The sequence below is a fragment of the Condylostylus longicornis genome, unplaced genomic scaffold, assembly GCF_029603195.1.
Source record: "Condylostylus longicornis isolate FDR11 unplaced genomic scaffold, ASM2960319v2 ptg000055l, whole genome shotgun sequence".
NCBI lineage: Eukaryota > Metazoa > Arthropoda > Insecta > Diptera > Dolichopodidae > Condylostylus > Condylostylus longicornis.
This window is the reverse complement of record NW_026578024.1, coordinates 1,786,822-1,811,938: the sequence shown is the minus strand read 5'-3', so window position 1 is coordinate 1,811,938 and position 25,117 is coordinate 1,786,822. Positions and strand designations below refer to the sequence as shown.

Sequence of the window (25,117 nt, the reverse complement as noted above, 5' to 3'; positions counted from 1 at the left end):
GATTATATATTATTATTTTTTTAATACCTCCTCCTCTTTCCAACCCTTATGTTGGGATGTGGGGGAAGTTTTTTTTTTAAAGCAATGAATATTATGTTTTAATGAATCGTGTGTGATTCTTTATATACATACATAAATGTATAACAAATTATAAGTAGTATATTTAATAATACATTTGTAAACACATAAAAAATACATATAAATAATATTAATAATATATACATACAACAAAAACAAAACAAAAACACAACAGCAATATAATAATATACAAATTTGAAATATAAAAATTTTACATAATTTTACTCCATTAAAAATAAAACACAATAATAATAATTTAAAACATATTATTAATTAAGTGAAAATCAAAATTCTTAAATAATAACACATAAATTATACAATAAACACACACAAAATGGAATACATTCAAATAATTAATATATATAATCAAAAATAACTAAATATTAATTAAATATTTAATTACCATTTATATAGTTTTTAATATTGATAAATTTAAAAAAGTAATTTAATAAAAATATTGTATACAAAACGCAATTACAACACGATCACTTTCAAAATTTGCAGTGCAACACAAAACAACACAATCAATTTGAAATAAAATAAAAAATTCAAAAAAATTCAAAATAATTTTAATAAAATATTTAATATAATGTTACGATAAAATGAAACATATTTATTCAAATATGATGGAAAAAGAAATGTTTTTGAAACTTTTTTTTTAATTTTTTTTTAAATTGATGGTAACCAAATGACACCACACTTAAATCGACAAGTCCACATTATTTTTCTTTTGTGTCTTTAGGTTAAAGCTTTCCTGTTACATAGTTCTAATAAATAATCAAAAAATCCATACATACCATAGGTTTCTGACCCATCGTCAACAATAATTAATTGCGTCATTTGAAATTATTTGTACGAGTATAGTGCTCTTTAAATATATTCTTTGCAGTTACTTGTCCTTTTAATGTCCAAACAATTTACACAAAATTTAAAGTCGAAATTTTACAATTCAGTAATTCAGGGAACAGCTCCGAAAATTTGATTGGAAGCTACATTTACACACAATTATACATTTATATTACAAAATGAAATTAATGAAATTTTAATTACAATTAATTTATGATTGCAAACTGGTTATATCGGTGTGATGTCATAAGAAGCAAATGAAAGTCTAATTTTGATTCAAAATAAAAATTCCCTAGAAATTAAAAAATAATTTTTCTTCTAGGTTTGCATGAAAATCACCTGCTTGTACCACACAATGCCTGGTAAAATTAAAAATTTTTTAATATTCTAATAATTTCCAAACAAAAATATTTTTAATTTTAATTATTTTAAAAAATTTAAAAGAAAACTTTTCTCCAATCATACAAAATCTTATAAACACAAAAAAAATTTTTTTGACAAAAATTTTATTTTTGAAAAAAAAAAAATAAAAAAACAAAAAATAAATCTCCTTGACCATTACTTTGGGTTTGGCGGTAGTGGCTAGAAGATTTAAAAAAAAATATTAATTTTTTTTTCTTCATAATTTTTATTATGTTTTAATTTTTATTAGGTGTAGGTTTCATCAGAGTTTTTCCAAAAAAAAATTTTTTTTTTTATTTTTTTTTTTATTATTTAATATTTAATAAAATTCTTAAGAAAACTCAAATAATTTTTTTTTCATAAAATAATTTTCTTTTTTATTGTTTGTTATTTACCCTCTTTATGATGGGTTCACACACATTTATAACAAAACACCTTGTCATTTTGGACAAAAATATAATTTTTGTTTTTATATTTTCGATTTTTTTTATTTTTTATCAAAAATATTTAGATATGTGACTAAGAATTTTGGCCTTTAGGTTTTTTTCTTTCTAAATTTATTTTTATAACATGTGTTTATGTATTTGAAAATTGAAAGATAAAACATAAAAAATTAAAAAAAATTAATTTTTAAAGTGGTTTTCAAAAAATATAGTTATTTTTTTTTAATTTTTAATTTTTATGTGTTTTATTAGACTTATGCCGTGGCTAAAATCACCGTTGTTTCTTTTTGAAAAATATGAAACTTTCAATTTGCCTTAGGTTAAAAAACTAATCAAACATAACCGTTTAAAAAAATTATTGGGGCGCCAGAGTCGTATAAACACAACTAAATAAAATAACAATGTCATTGCATGTTATTTATCATTATTATAGGTTTTAAATTTTTTCACTTACGCTTACTTTTAAACACTTTTCTAATTTTTTTGTACAAATGTTACTAGAAAATGTTTACATTCAATATTTAATTTTATTAAGTCATTTCAAATATTTCCCTTGTTTATCGTTTATTTATCGATTATGCCAAAAACACTGACAAATTAATAATTATCTATGGCTGATATAATGTCATCAGTATGACAATTATCGAGAAAAGCCACTTTTTAGGAATCAAAGAATGTAAATGGTACTTCTGAAGCTTGAGAACTAAGCTGTTTATTCGATAATATTGTAATTTTTAATTTTTTAATAAAATATAAAAATTTTAAAATAAAAAATTAATTTTAATAGATTGGATTTCATGAATTAAATTTTAAATCAAATTCAAAACAAAATTTGAGTATACTTCACCTTCTCTTTTAAAACAAAAAAAAAATTATTTATTATAAAAATTTCGAAAAAAATTTCTTCACTTTGTATAAAAAAAAATTAATAACATACTCTAATTTCGATAAGTCAAACAAAAACCAAAAAAATTTCGGTTATTCTCATTGTAATGAAATACTTGCCCGCTTACTCTTGGGTGTCCGTACTTTTGTTTCACTTTAATTAATTAGAAAATTTTTATTTTTCAAATTTTTATGTAAACAAAAATAATTCTTTTTTTTAAATTTATTAATGTGTTTCATTTTCTGATTTAAAAAATTCTTTTTCCATTATAAAAATTATTATAATCGCAAAAGATTAATTATAATATCGTAATATAATAATAAAACAAAAGTGTGCGAAATGTTTAAAATTTTAAAAAATTAGATCTTAAAACTATTTATTTTATGTTCGAAAGAAAAAAATTTATAAAAAATTAAATTATGTTCTACAACAACCTACATAAAAATGCCATTTTCAAATACAAAGTGTTTTTCTATTTTCATTTCCGTTCAAAATTTTCTTTCAGAGAAATTTTCGTAAAAAGAAAATAAATATAAAAAATATTAAAAAATAAAAAAATTATAACAAGGAAAAAGAAGAATTATTGTAAAAAGGAGAAAAAAATACAATAAAAAAGTGTGATAGAAAATATTAATGAAAATAAAATTATAAAATTGTTCCTTTTCCAAATTTAAAAAGAAAAATAAGTCTTCAAAATTAAGTGTAAAGGAATAATTTATTTATTCCACATTAAAAAAGGATATACGAATAAAGAAATCTAAAAAAACTATACAAAATATAAATTAAACATATCTATTATGGATGACGAAGAAGAAGTTGTCGAGGAAAGTAAAGAAGAAACCACAACACAATGGAAGAAACTTAAAAAGACTGTTACGGTTAGTACAGACAATACGTTGTTTTTAATTATGAAAACTTTTAAAACTAAAATTCAGCTATAGGATATTTTATATCCAAATATTTCATGTAGTATGATGTATTCCTTTCATTAAATGAGAACAACATGAAAATCAAAACAAAATCCTTTTTTTTTATGTGTGATCTAAAATGAACTTGAATAATTCAGCAAAGCAATTTCAGTTGCTGAATAAAATAAATTATAGATAACTTGTAAAATGCTACTAAACCTATGTAGAATAACTTCGATGTGTTTTTTTTTTTGTGAATATTTAATTACGATTTTTCTTAATTAATTCAGCACTAATGTTTCGTTGCTATTTCAATCTCAGTTTCCGATTTTTATATTCTTTCTGTTTCAAACAAAAGGGAAATGCAAAATGACAACTCTGAAATTCGAAATATTACCAACTATATAATTTTGTTAATTTTTCTGATATTTCCACAATTAAAAGTTGTGAGAGCTATGGGGGAGTTATTAAAATCAGTTCATACACATTTAACTGGAAATTTTTAAATGATTTTGTGGCAGGTTTTTTTCTATTTTACATTTCAAACTTAATATATTGTTATACTACTATAGCTGACATTATTACACCACGTCTTAAAATTTTTAAAATAAGTTTACTTACAAAAGGATAATTCAAGAGGGAAGGATAAAACGTACATATGTTCTTTTAAAAAGATTTCAAAAACCGTTCTGAAATTTTTTCTAAAATTTTTAAATATAAATTCATAGGATATATTCACTCGCTTATATGGGTTCATTACCCTTTAGTATTTCTAATTTATTTTTTAAATACATACTTCTCTTTTTGTTATACCGAAAATAAAATACAAAGAAAGCCATCAAAGCCATAATAATTGTTAACGTCGACGTTTACAAATATTTTTAAAAATTTTTGTATCCCTTTTTGTTATCCAGTCTTTCAATATTGTTTCTATATTTTTCATTTTATATTTTCTTTTGTTCATTGATGTCTTTTATCTTTTTATCTAGAATCAGTAAAACATCATTATAAATACTCACATACACACTAGCTAAGTGTTTTATGTATCAAATTAAATTTTAGGGAGTAAAATTATATAATGAACTCTTCTGAATTATTTTTCCTTTAAAAATATAAATACATTCTCCAAAATAGTCTCTGTTATAAATAGAAATTTTAAAAGAAAGAAACATATAAAAATATAAAAATAACTTTGCAACCGCAATAAATCGATTTTGGTTCTTTGAATTTTTCCAAAGTGAATTTAAAATCTGTCTCCAAACTGAATTATGGTTTATAATGCTTTAAATTATATCCCTAATAAATAAGAATTTCAGTAATGCCATTTTAAAATTTAAATTCCTTTTTAAAATTAAAATTAATAAGCCCGACAAATTTCTCATTAAAAACGATTGCGGTTCAAGAAAAAATTTCATTAGATTTCTAAGCTATAAATGAATTTTAACTAAAGACAAAAATTAAATTGTAAAAACGCAGCCTCTTATTGATACGCAATTAAAATTTCAATATTCTTTCATGTTTATAGAATAAGTAAATCAAGGGATTTTCTAATAACTCAACTCAATTATAAGCAAATATAATAAAGGTAGGGCAAATGTAACTTTAACATTAGAGAACTTGAATTAACAATTTATACAAGCATACACTTTACATTACGCTTCAAATTTTGAATTATCCTGTAAGCAATTCCAATAAAATTTCAATAATTCGCTATTTTCTAATAAATTCAAATTCAATTTATATTTGAACAGAGAATTTCAGCGAATTCTGTTACATTTTTGTTTCAAATTAGTTTATTATCGATTATTCAGAAATAAAATATTGAACATCAAATCAATTATTGTTTGCCTACAAAACCAATCATCCATAAATTTATAGGTATTGTCTTAGTGTACAAAATTTAATATTTTTCTTTTAATAACTTTTTTCTTCTTTTCTTTTTGTTTTTTTTTTGTTAAAAGTTGCTTGAACTGTAAATAATTTGCAGAAAAAATAGATTTTTAAAAATTATATTAAAAAAAAAATTCAAATTAAATGAAAAATAAAATTAAATTTGTGTATAGTGGGCACAGTAAAAATTTTTTGAACTAAGTGAAACTAAAAATAGAAACGTTTACACGAAATGTCAAGTACACGTTAATATTTTTTTTTTTAATTAAAAATAATTCGAAACTTCCTAAATTGTGTTCCAAATTTGAGTACCTGAATTAAAACTAAAATTCTAATATGCTACCAAAGGTGACTGCGGGCAACAATTTAATGTCCATAAATTGCTTTTCAATGACTTTTGCTTTTAATTTTCTCTTTTGAATCAGGGTGGTTGGAAAATATTGATTATTAAAGAAAATTTGACAAATTTTATTTAATAATATAATTTTATTTAATAATATTTTATTGCAAACTTTCAATCTAACTAATGTGGGTGATTATCTAATTTGATAATAACGTTCTCAAAGAATTACATATGCATAGGAAAGCTGCATTGCCTTTCAGTTTAACTTTGTCATCCTAGATAGCGATATTTAAAAAAAAGGTTTAAATTATTTCCCATATTTGATCTTCATTTCTATTTATTTAATTTTGTAGCCAAGTCTTTATTATGAATGAATCAGTGAATTTTATCACTAATAAAAACCAAAAGCGAAAACTCAAAACAAATACAAATTTTAATAGAAACTTTCAAATGGAAAAATTAAATTCCTAAATTTAGAACTCCATATAGGATTTTATAAGTTTATAAATTAAATATATATTTTTTGTTCATAAATAAATCGGCTAAATAAAATATACATACAAACTCAATTCAAAATTTACAATTGGAGCATAAAAATAATAGAACTGTAAAATAATATAAATCTAAAATAACATTTTGACTATTTAGATTTTGATCCCTGATAGAAAAATTTAGATGGTGTGCAATTCTAAAGTTGATTTGCTACTTAGGATTTCATTATAATTTTTTTCACAACATTTGGTTACACACAATAATAGATTTTCGATGGAAATGTGTCAATTTCATCGTAGATTACTGCAGGTAAATGTTTATTGGAGTAAGCTGAAGTACGTTAAACGTTGACAAGGAGTGTATGACGTTGATATCATAATAACAGCATCCAATTTGTTTATTCACAATTTCGTCTATTTGCATACAATTTTTTTTGTGAAAGAGAACTAAGTACTTTCAGAAAAATTTATTGTACTTTTTACCTATAAATATATGCAAAACACTATAATGTAGATTGCAAATACTAATTATTCTTATAAATGCGATTTCTAAATGGAAAATTTTTATTAATATTTTCTTTCTGTTTTTTATTATCAAAATTTATAATTTTTATTTATACGGAATATTTATTGTAAACATAGAAATAATGCGCCATAAATATTAAAAAGACTATTTTTTATCCGATATATAAAAGTTCTTTGTCTCGTTTAAGTAATCGAAAATATCAATATATTAAGAAAGAAAAATTTCAAAACATGTTATCAAAAAATGTGTTGAAGTGTCACATTTAGCAATTTAAGATTGCCAAAAATTATTTTAAAAAAGCTATCATTAAATGTCAATATTGTAAATTTATTATAGCCACATGTAAAGTGTCACTTATGTGTCTTTCACGTTTCAATCTATTTGAGAACAATCATTAATTTGAAATTTCAGTAATTGCAACATTAAAATTAAATTTGGAAAAGAAAAGACATATGTATCTTCAATTGCAATTTTCTGGCATATTTAAAAAAAAATATGCAAAATCATTCTGTTTTAATAACACCTTGTCAGCGCACCCATTAAATTAAGAGAAAATATTGTATTAAGTTGCCACCTGACTACAGTTCTCCATATTTATATCACATATTTTAAACAATTAATAGTTTCAGAAAAATTCACATAAGTTTGAATACATCTGTCAACTCATCTTAATTTCCTAAATGGTGCAAAAAATTTTAAGTTTTTTCCTCTTACATTTTTTTATATTCTTAAATAAAATTAAACAAAAATAACTTATAAGTATTTATAATTTTTTTTTCATTCCATTTCACACTGAATATACATATATATTTATTTACCTATTTAAATTATAAGTGTATAAGTGTAAACATCTACGAATTGTGTAAAAAATGTGATCATATAAAAAAATCAGGTTGAAACGTCATCGAATTTTTTTTTATTTATTGTGATTACTTATTTCGAATACCTCAATGTTAATTATATTGTTGTTAACCCAATTTAAAATCAATAAAATTGCTGCGAGTTTTCTTGAATTTTGACAATATTAAGATCTTACTGCAAAAGCCTTGCAGAAATCGATTTATAGTATACATAATCTAAGGTTTTATTCTAACATAATCTAAGGTTCAGAAAAATTTTTAAACTTCTATTTGCAAAATATTGTTAATTACAAATTTATAACAGTCAAAATATAGATGTTAATAGACAAAATTAAAACATTTTTACAAAAGGAAACGAAATGAAACCAAATTATTCTAAATCTATTTCAAATAATTAGTTAATTACAACTTTGTAGAAATCTCGTAAAGGTTAATTCTAAAACAAAGAAAATTTTTCTATTTTATAAAGTTTATAAATGAGCAATGACTATTCCTAAATGGAAATGTGTTTATACTAAATTAGTCTTTCTTCTTTATTTTATTTTTGGGCAATGTTCCAAGTTTTTTCCTCCTTCTTCTTGTGTACGTATACTTTATTTTCGTTTGATTTGGTTCCTTTTTAAAACGAATTATGAAGATATTAAGTACAATGTCGGGAAGAAAATTTATTTTAAAATATACTAAATACGCTTTTAAATCTTTAATATTAGCGATTAATGTCTTCTTATTGTTCAAATTTTTCATTCTATTTGAATGAAAATATAATTTGTATTGAAATCGACCTTCACACTCTCGGGTCGTTGTACAAAAAACATCAATATGCAATATTAACATTTCTATACGTAAAAATTCAAAACTTATTCACATTTAATCGTCAAATTTATTAAAATTTTTTTTGTGTAAATAAAAACGACAACAATAATTAACGAAATAATAAACAATGAAGATTTGTGATTAAATTCAGAAAAAAATTTTCAATTTCTTTTATGAAAAAAAAACGCAAGAAAATAAATCACAATTAATAAAAATGAGACTTTTACATTTTCGCACTGGCACACATTTGCATTACAGTTATTATTTTAAATTTTAGAAAAACCTTTCGTAAACCCACTTTAGCGTAATATTTAATTTCAAAACAATATTCATAAAATAGTTTTTCATAACAAAACAGAAATGTTGAATATTTGAGCTAGAAATGACAGAGCACGTACAATTGTGCTGTTGTGTAAATTTTAATACTGAATATTCAAGAATATAGAGATAATTTTGAGAAAATTTGAAAATTAAATAAATATTTACTAATTATTAAATCTAGGTAACATTCATATACTCTGCTATAATATTCCAAATTTAAGAACTACAACACTTAATAGACAAAATGAATTATAATATTATAAGTTGCAAAGAAAAATTGTTACTTATACAAAAATACATGTTGTTACGACTAAATACCTACGTACATAGATTGAAAGTTGCAATGCTTATTTTAGGTACATTTATCTTTGAAAAATTTCAGTACTTAAGTATTATAACTTTCAAAAAGTGCAACGTTCTTGAACTTGATTATGATTTGTGATATACATATATTGAATTTTTAATAGCTTAATATTTTTCCACATACATAAATACCTTCATAAATAAATCATGGTCATTTTAGTACATATTTTTGTCACTGAAATACTAAGTTGTCACACTATCAACGAATTACAGACACACATACACAAACATGCATAAATTTCTAATATAAATTCAAAATTACATCCTCGTTGTGTCTAATAAATTTTAAAATTTTCATTCCGAAAATTATTTCAATAAAAAAATTATGGTACGTATGTATATAGTATCTACATATGGTTGTATGTAAATCTTGAGTACATGTGTATGTAATAATTGTAATAAATTAAAATAGAAAGAAAAAAAAAATTTCCTCTTTGCCTAAAACTAGAATATTTTTATAATTTTTCAAAAATTTTTTTTATTTTTTCCGCATTTAGACAAAAATATTTTTTCCAACAACTTTCTGTTGTCTCACGATCAAGTAAAAATATACGAAAATAAAAATATTCATTTTATAAATAATTTCCTAGACTGAAACAAAAAATTTTAACAAATAACAAAAAAAAAAAAGTAAACTTTTCAAACTAAAAACTGACGATCTCCAAGTATAGACTTTTGGCAGAAATCCAAATTGCTGGGATGCGCAACAAATGTTGCGCAGAAAATCTTTAAAAGCAGAAATTCAAAAATAAAACTGATTTTTTTCTTCTTGTCATTATTGTTTTTTTTCTACAAGTCCATACGCGATTTTCGAAATTTCGAACTTTTATATACGATTATTAATAAATCTAGTTTTTACTGTACTTAGCTAGACCAGCTGATCCATATACATGCAATTTTCATTCGACTCGAAAAAATATAAAACACTCACTGAGTAATGGAACTTGCATGCGATTTGCGAGCGATAATATACAAAGCATAGTTATAGGTTTAGAGTATTTTGAGTGTTTTCGAAATTGGAAATCACTCAAAAGCAATAAAAACACAAAATGAAAACAACGAAAAATTTTTCTTTTATTTTTTTTTTATTTTTTATTAGTCGTATTTCGGAAAGTGAATGTTCTCTAAAAAATTTGTAAACAAATATTTATCATTGAAAACTGAATTGATTATTTTCCGAAATTAAAAAATAAAATAAAAAAATTAAATACAAAAAACTGATATACGTTAAAAATATTAAATGAGAGATGAGAGAATCGCAAAATCTAGTACTGAGTAAAATTTTTTGTCTGTTTGCAGATTTTTAAATCTTCGAATTTTTCGTAAATGTTTTAGATTTTGCAAAAATTGTCTGATAAAATAAAAATTATTTTATTCTTGCTGTTATCCACAAATACATGCTTATTAATGCGTTATGCATGTGTGTGAATAATTCTTATATTTGATAATTTTTTTTTGTTTTATTCATTCATATGTTCACACATATGTACATGTTCTTAGTTGTTCTCTTTAATGTTATAAAAATATTAAATTAATTATGTAAACGAATTATATTTATTTATAGTATTAGTATTATTGTTTTCATTTCTATAAATATCTTTTTAAAAACAAATTATTTTGGAAAAATGAGAATTGAACTTTTTTTCGTTTGAAAATTTGTTTAACATTGCGTTCGAAAATAAGATTTAAAATAATTTATTTAGACACATTAATGTCAATTTTATTAAGAGAACTAATTATTTATTTATAATTTTCAATATGTATGTTTCAAATTAACTTTTGAAATAGGTCTACTAAATCAAATTTATGCTCATATAGTATCATAAGATATGAAGATTAAAAAGGGGAGCAAAAATATTAAGTAAAAACTAATTTCAATTTTTTTTTCATGAAAAGAAAACATTTTTATTAAAGTAAAAATGGAATCCAGCAATTCTTGTGATTGATATAAGGATCCTTTAAGATGCATGTTCTAAAAACTAAAAATCTAAAAAAAGTCCCAAACATATGCAAAACAAAAAGTTTAACGCATTACATCTGAACTTTAACTTTCAAGACACAGTCTGCAAAAGTAGTTGTCTTCTGAGAAAAGGTTTAAAACTTGGTATTTAAAACCGAATACACAAACCTACAAAAGTTTAGATAATCCTCAAACCATATGTTATATGTCAAACGAAAATATTGTTCTATTTGTGGAACAAATACATTGTAACAATAATATAATAACCTTTTTAAAGGAAATTAAATTTCTCAACTGTTATTGATATAAAAAAAATTACGGGAAATATTGTAACCATTCACAAAATGAAAAATATTCTACAAGAAATTCATTGATTGTTAATGTAATTAAATATTACTTGTCAATTTGCCTAAATATCAACTTGTTTTGATAATTATGATTCTTATTTCAATTTTGGTTAGGACGAATATCAGTCAACTGACATATTTAATGGAAATTAAACACCTAAAGGCTGTTATTGGTATTAAGCTAGAGCGCATCTTGAGAAAAATATTGACGGTCATTTGTAACAAAATTTTCATTGAGTAAGTTATTAAACTTAGACCAAATTGACTAAACAATTTTTTTTTGTTCGCAATTTCCGTCAAGTATTTAAGTCAGTCAAATGGCCTAAACATTTTTGTAAGAAATGACCGATAAACATTTCGAAGTATTTAAAACAAAAGAGCTATCGTGAATGAGTCATTAATAATACGCCATTTTAGACTCAAAAGAAACTGTGAATATTTGACAGCAAATGGGGTTCAACAACTTTTTTAACCAAAAATGGCAATACTTACGAGTGACTAAACTTGTATTTAGTTTGACGTTTAATAATAGAATGAAATAGAAAATAAAAACAACAACAAAAAAAGGAAAAATGACGTAAGTTTTATATGAAAAAAAGATAAAATAAAATCAAGCTTGGAAATTTTCATATTCAGCTATTCATTTTATTTATAATCTTGATCCGAGTTGGTTTTAATCGCGGTTAATTCTTTCGGTCTAATGAAAAAAATCTTATTTACAAAGTGATATAGAAAATATTTATTTTGAACCTGTTTTGATTCAATAAATGATTATATTTCTGGAAATATTGTTAATACATTAAAATTGTAATGCTAGCAACTTAAAATATTAAAGTTCAATTAATTGAAAAAGTATTTAAGTGATAAAGCAATCTATAAAAATTCTAAAATTTATCATTGAGGAATTTTGAAAATTTATAATATTAAAAGCAAGGAAAAAGAAGTAAACCACAAATTGGGATTTCAATAATATTCGGATAAAGTGTTTTCAATTATAAATTCTTAATTATGGAGGTAAGCAAATTAAAAAAGTTAAACGAACTATTGTTTGAACTTTTTCAAGTATAGATTAGGTTCCTTCCTAGATATTGTTTGTAAAAATAATAAAAATATGGTATCTACCAAGTTGTGTCTACCTTATTACAAAATGGAAGAATGTTTTCCAATTTGTATAGGTAAATCTAATGATAGGGAAGTGCTCCGGCCAGTTAATCATAAAATTTTTTGGAATTTTTTTATTGATTTTTGCCTGTATTCAATTAAATTTCATCATCTTAAAATTGCAGAATGTGTTAATTAACTTTAATAGATTTGACATTGTTATTCTAAAGTTCTAAATTTTATGGTTATAATATTGTTCATGTCCATATTATACATACATTTAAATGTACATACATATATAACCATTTAATTCTATGTTTATGGCGTTTATGGCGAAATGAAGAGTTGATAAATTTTATTCAATATGTAATTAATTGAAATAGCAATGTTTATGAAAAGATTATAATTTCATTAAAAATTTAAAACTAATTTGTAATTAGAATTTAAAGTTATCATGTTATTGATTATGTCATGTACAAATCTTTAGATAGCTAGGTTCAGTCCTAGGTGTCTTACCAAGTAGATAGATAAGTAATAACTACTTATACATACGTTTTCATACAATTACCTGCAAAACCTAAATTTTTATCACTTTAAGTTCAATTAAACGTTCATGTTTTTTTAGGAGCCTAAAAATTTTGTTAACCTCTACTTAGATACATAAGTATATCTTTATACTTTAATAAGCCGTTTACATTTTCAAAACCTTCAAAAGCATGAACTAAAGAAAACGTTTATTTTGCTAGAACGATTACGTCAATATTTTTAAATTTTTGTAGTTTTTTAGCTTTATCTATGGATATGACATATAGTATTACAAGTTTAAATACCTGAACGCACTTAAGTCGATAAATAAATTCTTTTTAAAAGTTCTTCTCTTACAAAAAATTTTGTTTTTTCTTAACACATTTATTTATTTAAGATTTTATAAAGCTTGATCGCTATCTTATATAAGTTATGTCACTAAATGGAAAGTTTATTCTTCTATAGATACCTACTTACATATATACATATATCTACCTATTTCTTGTGCTACTTAAAATTCAAAGCTGAAATTAAAATAAAAATTTAATTCGATTAGTAAAAATTGTACCGGAAAAGAAAGCTTTTTAATGGAATTTATATAACATAAGTGATAGAATGAAGTTACTCTATCAGCTGAAATTTTGTTGGATGTGCAATAAAAAAATCGTTATGATTCACGCTTATTAAAACAAAATTAATAAAGTTTTGTATCGTAATAATTTTAAAATTAATGTGGGTTTATTAATGAAACTAACTTAATTTTTTTTATATTCGATAGTGATAAGTAAACCAATTATTATGAATTTAATTCAAAATTAAAGGGAAATATTTGATTTCCTTATGAAATTGTTAGATATTTTCAGTGAAATTAATTGAAGAAGTAGGTAGGTACTTAGGTATAAGTAGCTACTTACTACTTACCTACTAAGGAGAGGAATGAACTTTTGGTTCGTTTTTCTAATCCTTATTTTTTTCGGAACGTTTTTGGTTAATTTTTTTTTTAATTTAAGTTTTGTTTTGTGTTCTTAATTAATTTAATTCAAAAAACGGAGTATTTTGATAAGCAATATAAACTAGTGCTTTGCATATTTCTCAATTTATTGTCAGTATGTATCTAGTTAATTTTAGATTATTTTAATTAATATCATTCTCTTCAGGTTATGTTCATGCATTTTCATGAACATAATGTGAATGTAACAATTCACATTAAAAACTATTTGTAGAATTATTCTAACTTACGTACCTTACTAATTACTCAATTTAAATTTTGTATAAACTATTTACTTAGTATGTTATGTTTTGGTTTGCTTTAATTACTTATACCTTATTATTTGTTTTTTCTTAACCCTTTTCTCTTGAGGAAAATTTTTTATTTTCAAAGTTGGAGGTTTTATAAATCAATTACTAAAAAATTTTTCTTAATGAGAAATTGAATTAAATCTTAAATCAAAAAAAGTTTATTGTGATGTAAACTGACGATTGTAAAAACAATTTTTAATTAGATACCAATTACTTATAAGACTGACCTAAAACTTCAGAGTTTAAAAAAATGGCTTTCTTATTTCTACCTCATTAATTTTGTGTAAGTAAGTAAATTGTTCATGAAAGTTGCTTTTTTTAAGTAGTTGAATTCTTTCTTTAATTTTTTTTATTTTTAATTTCATTTTTAATGACTTAGTTTACGTACGTTATTGCTTATACAGTTATCAATCAAAATCTAATTTCTAGCTATTTCAGTGAAAATAGAAATATCTTGCCGTTTTATGTACGTACCTATATATATGTAAGTATGTAGTACTTAATAAATACAAAAAAATGCATAAAATTGAAAAAATTCTCACGTTAATTACTGACGCGTATTATTTTAGAAAAATAAGTATGTTGTTGTAAGTATTGAATGCTTCAATTCACATTATTAGTATTAAAAGTATGAGAACTTCTTGGCATTTATATCTGAATTGTTATACAAGTTCTGGGTTCTTTAATTAGATAATTAGATAGTTTGTACATTTGAATGAAGGCATATACAGTCGTATCCATAGTTATAATTTCACACAAAAGTCTATGTTGACATGTAAGTTTTTTTTAAAATGCATCTAAATTGGGCAAGTACACAGTTAAACTGGCCGCAGATAATTAAAAACAGGAAGAAAACAAAGGTCACATGATGTCTCACATGATGTTTGAAAAAAGATGTAGTGAGGACAGTTATACAAATTAGCAATAACGTTATACAAGTAGAAGGGGGATCAGAATTAAGTAACATAATTATATAATATTAAGATTAAGCACAGAATAAAATGATTGCCAATATCAAGAATATTTGTATTTATCTTTAGTTATTCTGTTTGTATTTTAAAGACATCCACTGTGTATTACTTAGTTAATAATGTTGTAAAACTGTATAGGCACGTGAAATCATTGAACTCTTTGTCTTCTTTAATTTTATAGTTCAGAATAATTTAATTTTTTGTTATTTTTGATAGCAATTTATCACCGTTCGTCATTGTTCATTTTTGTTTCTGCAGTAAAGGAAGGTACTTATACGTATAAGAAAATGAAATAATATAGAAGAAAAAGAGAAAGAGGACATGGTATATGTCATGGTATGGTTAATTTAAAATATTCGGTTGAGTAAATTTTAAGAATAAAATTATTCTTATTTAGTAGATAGAAATAAAATAGTTATTAAATCAAGAGGAATATTTTTATGAAGCAGTATAGGAAATATTATGTTTTTGTTTTTAATGTTTATTGACTCAAGTGGTGATATGCAAATTCTTGGAAATTCACCTTGAATCTCTAAACTAAATAAAACGTTGTGGTTTTTTAATATTTTTATTTTTTTTGTGCTATTTTAGTGTAAATTTTAAGTTCCCGAAGAAGATATTTGAATGAAGAATGACGATCTTCAGAATAAATAACAAAGTAAATGCAAAGAAATTTATTTAAACTCACAATACTATTTAAGAAGAAGGAAATAATAAAAACTTATATTTTTGTGGCAATGAAATTTATATGTGGTGAATGAAATGAAAGGAAGGGAGTTTATAAATAAAGATATTTGAAATTCCCTTTAAAGCAATTCAAGCAAAATGATTAAAACGTTTTTTTTAAGTGCGAGGGTTTTAAACATTTTATTTTTCCAAATATAAATTTTTCATATTCCAAGGCAAATCGGATGGGAAACTTTAGTTATCTTTTTAAAATAATTCTTAAACTTATTTAACTATATAAAATTATACCCTAAATGTTTTAAATACTCGTAATAAAATTTTCGAAATTTTTCTGATTTTAGAACTTTGTTACTTCTCAGTTTTCCTGAAAACTACTGTCTCTGAATACAATAGTTAAAATGATTTAATTTTAACCAATTTTTAAACTAATTTCAAGTGTTAATGAAAGAAGTTTAACAATATTAAGTTTTTCTTTTGAAATGAAATTTTACTAAATAAAAATTAAATTTGTTTTTATTTCAAGTTTTGCTATTAATTAATATTTTGCGCATATACGGTTATAGTTGTTTATAGTTTTTTAAAATTTTGGCAATATTACAGGGTTAATTAAATTATTCGTATTAAAGTTATGGTACTTACTGATGGTCAAATAATTATTAAATACAAATGAAAAAATCTAGTGTAATTTGTAAGCAGTATTTACTCAATATATAACATTTGTTTAAATAGATTCGCTAATCTTAATATAACAATTTTAATGTATAAATAAATCCTAAAACTTAAATTTTTTTATATACTTTTAATATTAATATTAAAACAAAATACTTATCATCATCAGTTAATATTTATTATGTTATCTAATAATAAACTTAAATATTTTTATTTTTCAAACGAAAACATTTTGAAAATTTCTCCTAATACAAGTGGGCGTTTTTTAAACTTTTTCCAAAATTTTTAAACAAATTTGCAATTTAATTTTTTTTTTTCAAAATAATAACATAAAAATTAGTCATTATTACAAAAATATAGTCTATACTAAGTTTATCAGAAGTAGTTGTATAAATGTTTACGATATGATAAGTATAATACCTAATTATTTAATTTGCGATAATAAAGTATTTGGTGTGTCATAAATTTTAGCGGTTTGAAATCACTTTAAAAATTTTGTACCATAATAGACAAGAGTTCCGATAACCAGACCTAACAATATTTTAAGATTTTTGAAATTTTTTTCAGGGATTATTAGTTCAGCAAATTTAAATCTTAATTTTACGTCCAAAATTTTTTATTCAAATTGGAATTTTTTTTGGATTCTCAATTTCACATTGTTTAGTTTTTAATAAAACCACATGCTACAATATAATTTAACTTAAAATATTCAATTAAAAATTAATAATTATACTTACTTATTAAAATAAATTATTTATTCAATGCTATTAAGAACGCTAGGCAGGTTTTCAACTAACTCTGGTTCCAAACACAATAGGAGCATATTTACATACACTGTTGAATCAAAATCTTCATGTAATATGATATTTGCCAGATATTTTAATAAATTCTCGCTTATCTAGTTCTTAATTAATGTTTGTTTTGATTCTGAAAACCCCGATTTGTTTCGCACAATTAAAACATATTACATAACATAAAACAATATTGGTATGGTGAAAAATATTAGTAGCACAAGTTACTTGTACTCATAATTTATAAGTATTTCAATTTCATAATTTTCAACTTACCATAAAAGTTTATTACCAAGTTTTTAAATTTAAATTTATTTTACTATTTAATTGTATAAATTGAATAAAAAAAAGAAATCGAATAAAATTTAAACAAACAATTTTTTATTACTCAGATATTTGAACAACACGAAAAAAAAAAGAAAAAAACTTGAAAATCAAGATTGTAACTTATGGAATTTTTCGTTTAAAATCAATAACAGTTCATAATAAATATGTTGGAAAAAGCTTCTAGTTAATAATTGGTGTCATTAATTCCAGTGTTACTCACTTACTCGTTTAATTTTTTAAAATCTAATAGCTAAACTTAGCAAATCCAGATTCAATAACGTCAATAATAACAAAGTCAAAAATTTATAAATCGTGAAATTTTAAAAAATAATTTTTTTTTTATCAATGCAAATTTAATATTTTGCAATTTACTTTAAATCTTATATGTCTTTTCATGTGTGATATATGGTTGCATAGTTAAAATTTTCAGCACATTTCAGCAAAATCAATTACTTAAGTAAATAATTAAAATTTTTAAATTATTAAATGAAATTATTTTGTGATAAATTGTTAAATTGAGTAACTTTTTTAATGCAATATGCAAAATGATTAGATTCATTTCAAGGTATAAATGTGTTATATAAAATGATTTAGAACAAAATTTAATAAATAAAAATATCATTAATAAATACTGATTATTGGAAATTAATGAAATTATTAAAAATTAATTAGAATTTTCGGAAAATCTAGGTGAATGTTTTACGTGACAGGATTTCAATTACATTTTGTTGGAAAACTCACGATTCTTGTTCAATTCGAACAAATTTTGAAATTAATTACATAGAATTCAAACGATTACTCTGTCATTCAATTTTTTTCAAATTAAAAAAAAATTTTTCTTATTTTATTTATTGCTTTTTATTATAGCTTCAAGAGGGCATAAAACTGTTATAATTTTAGATTAAGAGAAGTTCAATTACCCAATAATATTTGTTTTTTTTCATTTTCAATTTTGAAGTCTATTTTCGAATATTAAATAAAACAATAAATTAAAATTGAATGTATGTAAGTACATAACACCTTGCACGATAATACAAAACAAAAATAATTAAATTTTTTATTCAACTAGTTATACTTACTTAAACCATTAGTAGATCGACTGAAATTTGATATGTCCTATAAAAAATTTTACTTTTAATAAAAGCATATGATAATTAAATTCTATTTGTGTGTGTACGTATTAAAATATGGGTAAAACATCATATTCAAACAATAAGTAAATAAACATATTATTAAAAAAAATTTATATATATTTTTTGATCAACATTTTATGTTATGGCAAGAGTCAAGACATTTCAAATGACCTCACGTTATATCCGAAATTGTATACCAATTCAATTTCAGTTTATTTTTTTATTTTTTTTTGGTTGAAAACATAAAAAAAATTGAATTTATAAAAATATACCTTATGGGCTTGTCGATTATATAATAATAACAAAATAACAAATGAAAGAATTGATGAAAAATTTATTCATTAAAAATCTAATATCCAACAAATACGAATCTAAATGTATACATGGATATAAAAGTCAATCCAAGGTTCAATTCTTCTATTTTGTTTCAGTTATTACTGTTCTTTCTTTTTTTTCAAAATTCTATTCAATTTACTACATTTTTTATGAAAAATGAAGAAAGGAAAATTTCAAGGTAACAAAAGTCTAAAAAAATCGAAAGTCTATAATGAAAATCGCTATATATGGGATTTGCTAAAAATATTTAAATTAGTAAAATCTAAAAATTCTTTTTCAATGGAATTCTACATCAATAAAAAAAATAAGTTTATCAATAATATGATTAAGTGCTCGTAAAAGTAAAACTTATGTATGTGCCTTAAATTCGCACAATTATACATTGCACTTTTAAATGAGAATAAACCAAGAAATCAACCACAATCCTAAAGGTTTTTTTAAATTTTTAAATTCACTTGTTACACCTCTAAATTAAATTGTTGAAGAAAAAAAATACATAATACCAGATTAAATAGGTTTGATCCATCTCAAATTGGATTTATCAAAAATTAAATTTTTTACACATCTACTTACAACAACGCTTGAGTACAATGAAAAATTTTAATTTTTAAAGGTTATTCCGTGGTTTTCAATTATAGATATATATATTAGAATATATGTACTTGATATAGTTTGGGTCATAGAATTGTAAATAACATTCATGGTGAATCTATATTGATTTTTAATTCTGTAGTGATTATCACGATTGAGAGATTATAGTAGAAAAAAACATGTGTTACGACCAAGTATTTAAAATTACAATCTGATTTTAATATTTGTTTGATTATTTTTACACTAATTGCGGCCTAAGAACTTCTAGTAAAAGTATAAAAATCGAAAATTTGGATTTCATTTCATATTCATTATATTCGACTATACAATATTATTTTCTTTCAAATATAATTATGAAATGAAAATAAAAGTAATATTTGGATCTTATGTAACTCGAAAAAATAAACGCATGGGTGAGCGTAACAAATTTTTTAATGAAATATCATTTTATTCATATGTAGAAGAAGAAGAAGTGTTTTGCGGTGTGCTAATTTAGAAATTTGATAAGCAATTAATTATTTTGTGTTGTTGGAAAAATTAAACTACAACTTACTTACTTCGATAAGAATTTTATTAGTTAGTTTAAATAACGAATAATATTTTACTTTAAAGTGTTTATACCTACTTAATTAAGTAATTACTTATCTTAATATTTCTCTGTAGTGCTTAAAATTATCAATATTTTTCTTAAAATTTTTTGTTATTAAAAATAAAATTTATTAATAATCAATAAAATCAATATTTATTTAGCTGAAAAAATTTTGTATTTGCTTATTTTTAAAATTTTATTGAATTTAAATTCACGAAAATTATGTGCTTTCCTTTTCAGAATTTATTACTTATCCCCTTACGTAGACACTTGTATTAATATTGTGATAACTTATAATATTTTATAAGATTATTTTTGGTATATTTCTTATTAAAATTATATTCACAATAACACCACAAAATTATGAATTTTTTATTAAGTATCAGACGAAAAATTTAAATTTATTAATTTACTTGATATTGTTGAATATGATGAAATTCAAGGGAAGATTCCAGCCTTCATTATAATTTGGTGAAAAAAACTAAACATGATTCAGTTAACATGTTTGTGTTCTGAAGTACTTGCGTCCTGGTTCTATGCCTCCTCTTACTTACATGATTATTGAACTAAAACTATCAATAAATCATATTCATTAATTATTCTGATTAGTAACGAATTTGTATTACTCGAAATATTTGTATTACATTTACGCTTATAGTGCTTTTCAAAAATACTCTTACCGTTTATATTTTTTTCTAGACGTGATTTCGGATATTTTTAAAGATATTTTTTAAATTGAAATATTAAATTTCATTAGAAAACTTAAAATGTCTTAAATTAGTGAATTACAAATAATTGCTCACCTCTTGGAAAATTTCATTTTTAATAATTTATTTTTTTGTATTAAAAATAAAATTCCTGTTTAATCGTTTTCTAATTAAGTATAAATTCACGAAAAAATTTTATAAATTTGATGGCATATTAAGTAAATTTGCGTTACCAGTTTTACTTATGGTGTCAATGTTAACCAAAATTAATTTACCATAGAATAACCAAAGTAAATCATCAGTAGAGTAAAAGAGAAATCATCAGTATCACAATCATCTTCACCATCATTATCATTGTTATAATTTTCAATATTATTTTAATTTATTTAAGATTATTAACTTTTTTCCGATTATTATTGACAAATTTGTACAATATATATGTACATATGTATATTTACGTACATACATATATGTATATTAATTAAAATAAATTAAAATATTATGAAACTTTCCATCATTTTCTATTTCTATTTTTATTCGGTATAAAGAGGAAAAATCGCAATTAATTAATTAACCAAACGTAATATGAGGTGAAATGTTCAAAGAACTCTTGTTAATTAATTCAAAAATCAATTTTAGATGGGTTTATTATTACGATGACACTTCAAATACCATCAGCTAATCATATTTAATTGTTTCAATATTCATTATAGTAGAAAAATTTATTTCATTGGTGTTGATATGATTAAAAGGCCAATCATTATGTGTATTATTGTTTCGAAAGTTGCCCCAACCAATGTATTATGATTTATTATAAGAATATCCTATTTTAGAAATGATAAATAATTTTAAAAAAAAATTGTTGAACTCTCTTATTTTTACTCAAGTTAATAACTCTCTTGTTATACATAAGTATTTGTATATTGTTGCACAAATCCAAATATACATATTTATATAGTTATCGATTAAAATGCTACACTAAGAAGCAATACCATAATTGATTGGTGCAAATAAAAAATATTGCAATAATTTATTAATAATCTACATTAATTTTCTTGTGAACGTTTAAGCCATGTAAACATGAAAAAAAAAAAATTTTTTTTTATTTTATTTTCTGTTCCGATGTTCGTTATTCGGAGATTATGATGACGATGCTTGGTACGAGTATAATGGGGGGAAAACTTGAAAATTTGAATCAATTTATCATGAAATTCATTTTAATTCAAAAGTCACTTTCATTTTGTAGCCGCAAGTTTTTCCAGATTCAGGTGATTTTATTTTCGAAATTTTATTATTTTTTTATTTTCATTTTCTTTGTTTTTTAAATTTTTATATTATATATATATGTACGCGATCTCGATATACTTTATAAATGCAGGAAGCTCATATTATCAACCCCCTAAGCAATGTCTGACTTGAAATTCTTTTCTTTTTCCTTGTTTTTTTTTTTGTTATTCAATGTTTCGTCTCATTATTTTGATTTCTTGTTTTTATCGCAAAGAAAGCAGTTAATTGAGGTAAAGAAACCTGTGCGATATTATATACCATTCGTACATCTTGATAGTGAATTTAAAATAATTAAAAGAAACTAAATAATTTAAGAAAACCCAAAAAAAAATTGTTATTAAAACGATTAACTGTTTTGATAAACTATAACCTAATATCTTTTAAAACGGATTCTTAATATGTCTTCAAATAAATCTAAGAATTAACTTAGATCTTTAACAGAACTGCAGATATTAGTGCTGGCTACTTGTATTAGTAGGAATTTTTTTTCAATATGGTTCTATTTAACAGTTCTTATTCAGATACTAGTACATTTTGTAAATATAAAGCATGCTTTAGTAAAGTATGGAGTGAAATTAATTTGCTCAGTCTCCTTAACTTCTATTCCTCGGTTTCCAGAAATGGTCCGATTATCCTGTAATGAAAACGTACATTTATTCGATTTAAAGGTAAAACACACATTTACAAATAGGTAAAACTGGCAACACTTTATACTTAATTTTAGCTTTGAAATGAACAAAACGTTCTCATACATACTTATATGATTAAATTTCTTTTAAAAATGCATTATCAAAATTTTTAATAATTTGCATTTTACCGTAATGTACTTAGTCAGCGTTTATTAACAGAATTATATAAATATTTGTATATAAGCAATATTTAGTATGGATGGAGTCAAGAAACGTTCACCATATTAAAAACAAAATAAATCAATTATGTATTCAAATCTTGTTTGAAAAATCTCAACGAATTTGTTTTAGATATAAGTATGTAAAATTAAGTATAAATTAATTTTTTCTTAAAAAATATTGTTTTTTTCCTACAGAATATTAAAAACTTACAAAAGATCTACAGACATAATACATGCCTTAACTATTAGTATTAAGTTTCTTTTCTCAATTTGAAAGTTTGACCATTTTTGTATTACATTTTTTTTTTATTTTGTTAATTAACATGCTTTCTATTTGAACTTTTACATACATAGATGTGATGAAAGGTGAGGTGTCTTCAGTATGATTGACAAGTGAAAAGATGGTTAAGTGAAAGAATATACAGACAGAATTTTAATGTTTTCTTCATAAGTTATTTTCAATCTTCTGTTATAATTTAAATTGCATATACTTGAGTATATATACATATGTATGTATATACTTAGCTATTAACTAAAACATTTTATATTGAAATTTAAGGAATAGTTAAAATTCAAGACTACAAAGATAAGAAATTTGCTTTTGTTCGAAATGGAAACGAAAATTTTAATAACAAATTCGAAAGATGTGTTTAATAAAGTTTTATTTAATTGTATGCCAATAAATTGGAAATATACGTTAGTATTAAGCGTTAGTTGAAATAAAATATGAAAAACATTTTCCATGAACACCTCCTCCATGAAAGTTTTGTACTTTTATTCATTAGACTTGTATTACACTTGTGAAAACTTGTAAAAGTTTGATTTCAGAGCAAACAAAATATGCTTGTTTTTCTCATTCATGTTGTTTTTTTTTCATGACAGTTTCATGACAGTTAGGTGTTTGTCATTTAATAAAATTATTTCGAATTTTAATTTTTTTTTATCGAATATAATAACTTCCGCTAACACATTCTATTCCAATTACTTTTAATGATAGAATTTACACAAGCAATATTCCATTTGAAATTTTCGGCTTCGAGCTTACAAATCAACGAAACGGAAAATGATTAAATTCTAATTAGAGCTTAGAAATAAAATATTAAAAAAAAAAAACAATATAATCAAACAAGTATGACAGAATTGTAATTAATTTAAAAAACAAAGAATCACGACATGTCAATTTAAAGATAGAAAAATAAGAACAAAACGGTACCGTAACAAACCTATAGAACTGTGAAATTGTAATTCATTCTACTGGATCTAATCACAGATTTTTTCAATATAACAAATATAATTATATACAAATTTAAAAATATAATTTAGTAAGAACTTGGGAATTTTTAATCTTTTACAAATTTTAAGGCTTTGTTTTCTTTACATTAAATTTAAACATTAAAATTTTGTGTCAATAATATGTTATTTTTTTCCTTCTCTCTCTTCCTTTTTCCTCATTTTGATTTTATTTATGTGTGTACAGTCGGACGGAAGTTCTTTAGCACGGTTTTTCTTATACAAGAGTTCAGTTGTGAGCACAAATTTTGCTTCTGAACAGAAAGTTAACACAAAATTTCAAAAATTTTGACTAGATAATTTTGTTTGAGTCGAACTACACTGTATTGATTAAGATGAAATTAAATATCGATTCCTTTTTGCTTGTATAAAAGAGCACGATATGTGTATGAAAAGAAGAATAGGTAAATGCGACAAGTAACTCTCTTTGTGCTTACAGCCAATGTGCTTATTTGTGTGTAAAATATGAACAGACCAATTTTGTTTT

General features: G+C 22.8%; 1 protein-coding gene across 9 annotated transcripts in view; it reads left to right on the top strand.

The window, feature by feature from the left end:
- Nucleotides 1-25,117, top strand: part of LOC129612068 (tropomodulin) — a 99,873-nt gene that overhangs the window by 40,918 nt on the left and 33,838 nt on the right. Inside the window, exon 1 of one of the 9 annotated variants that reach the window (XM_055525526.1) lies at nucleotides 3,185-3,533. The exons of 7 other annotated variants lie outside the window; for them this stretch is intronic. In XM_055525526.1, the coding sequence (XP_055381501.1) occupies nucleotides 3,453-3,533 (81 nt within the window). In that variant the 5' untranslated portion in view covers nucleotides 3,185-3,452. Of the gene's footprint in view, nucleotides 1-3,184; nucleotides 3,534-12,151; nucleotides 12,492-25,117 lie in introns of those variants that run through there. One more of the 9 variants, XM_055525529.1, reaches the window with a different exon arrangement.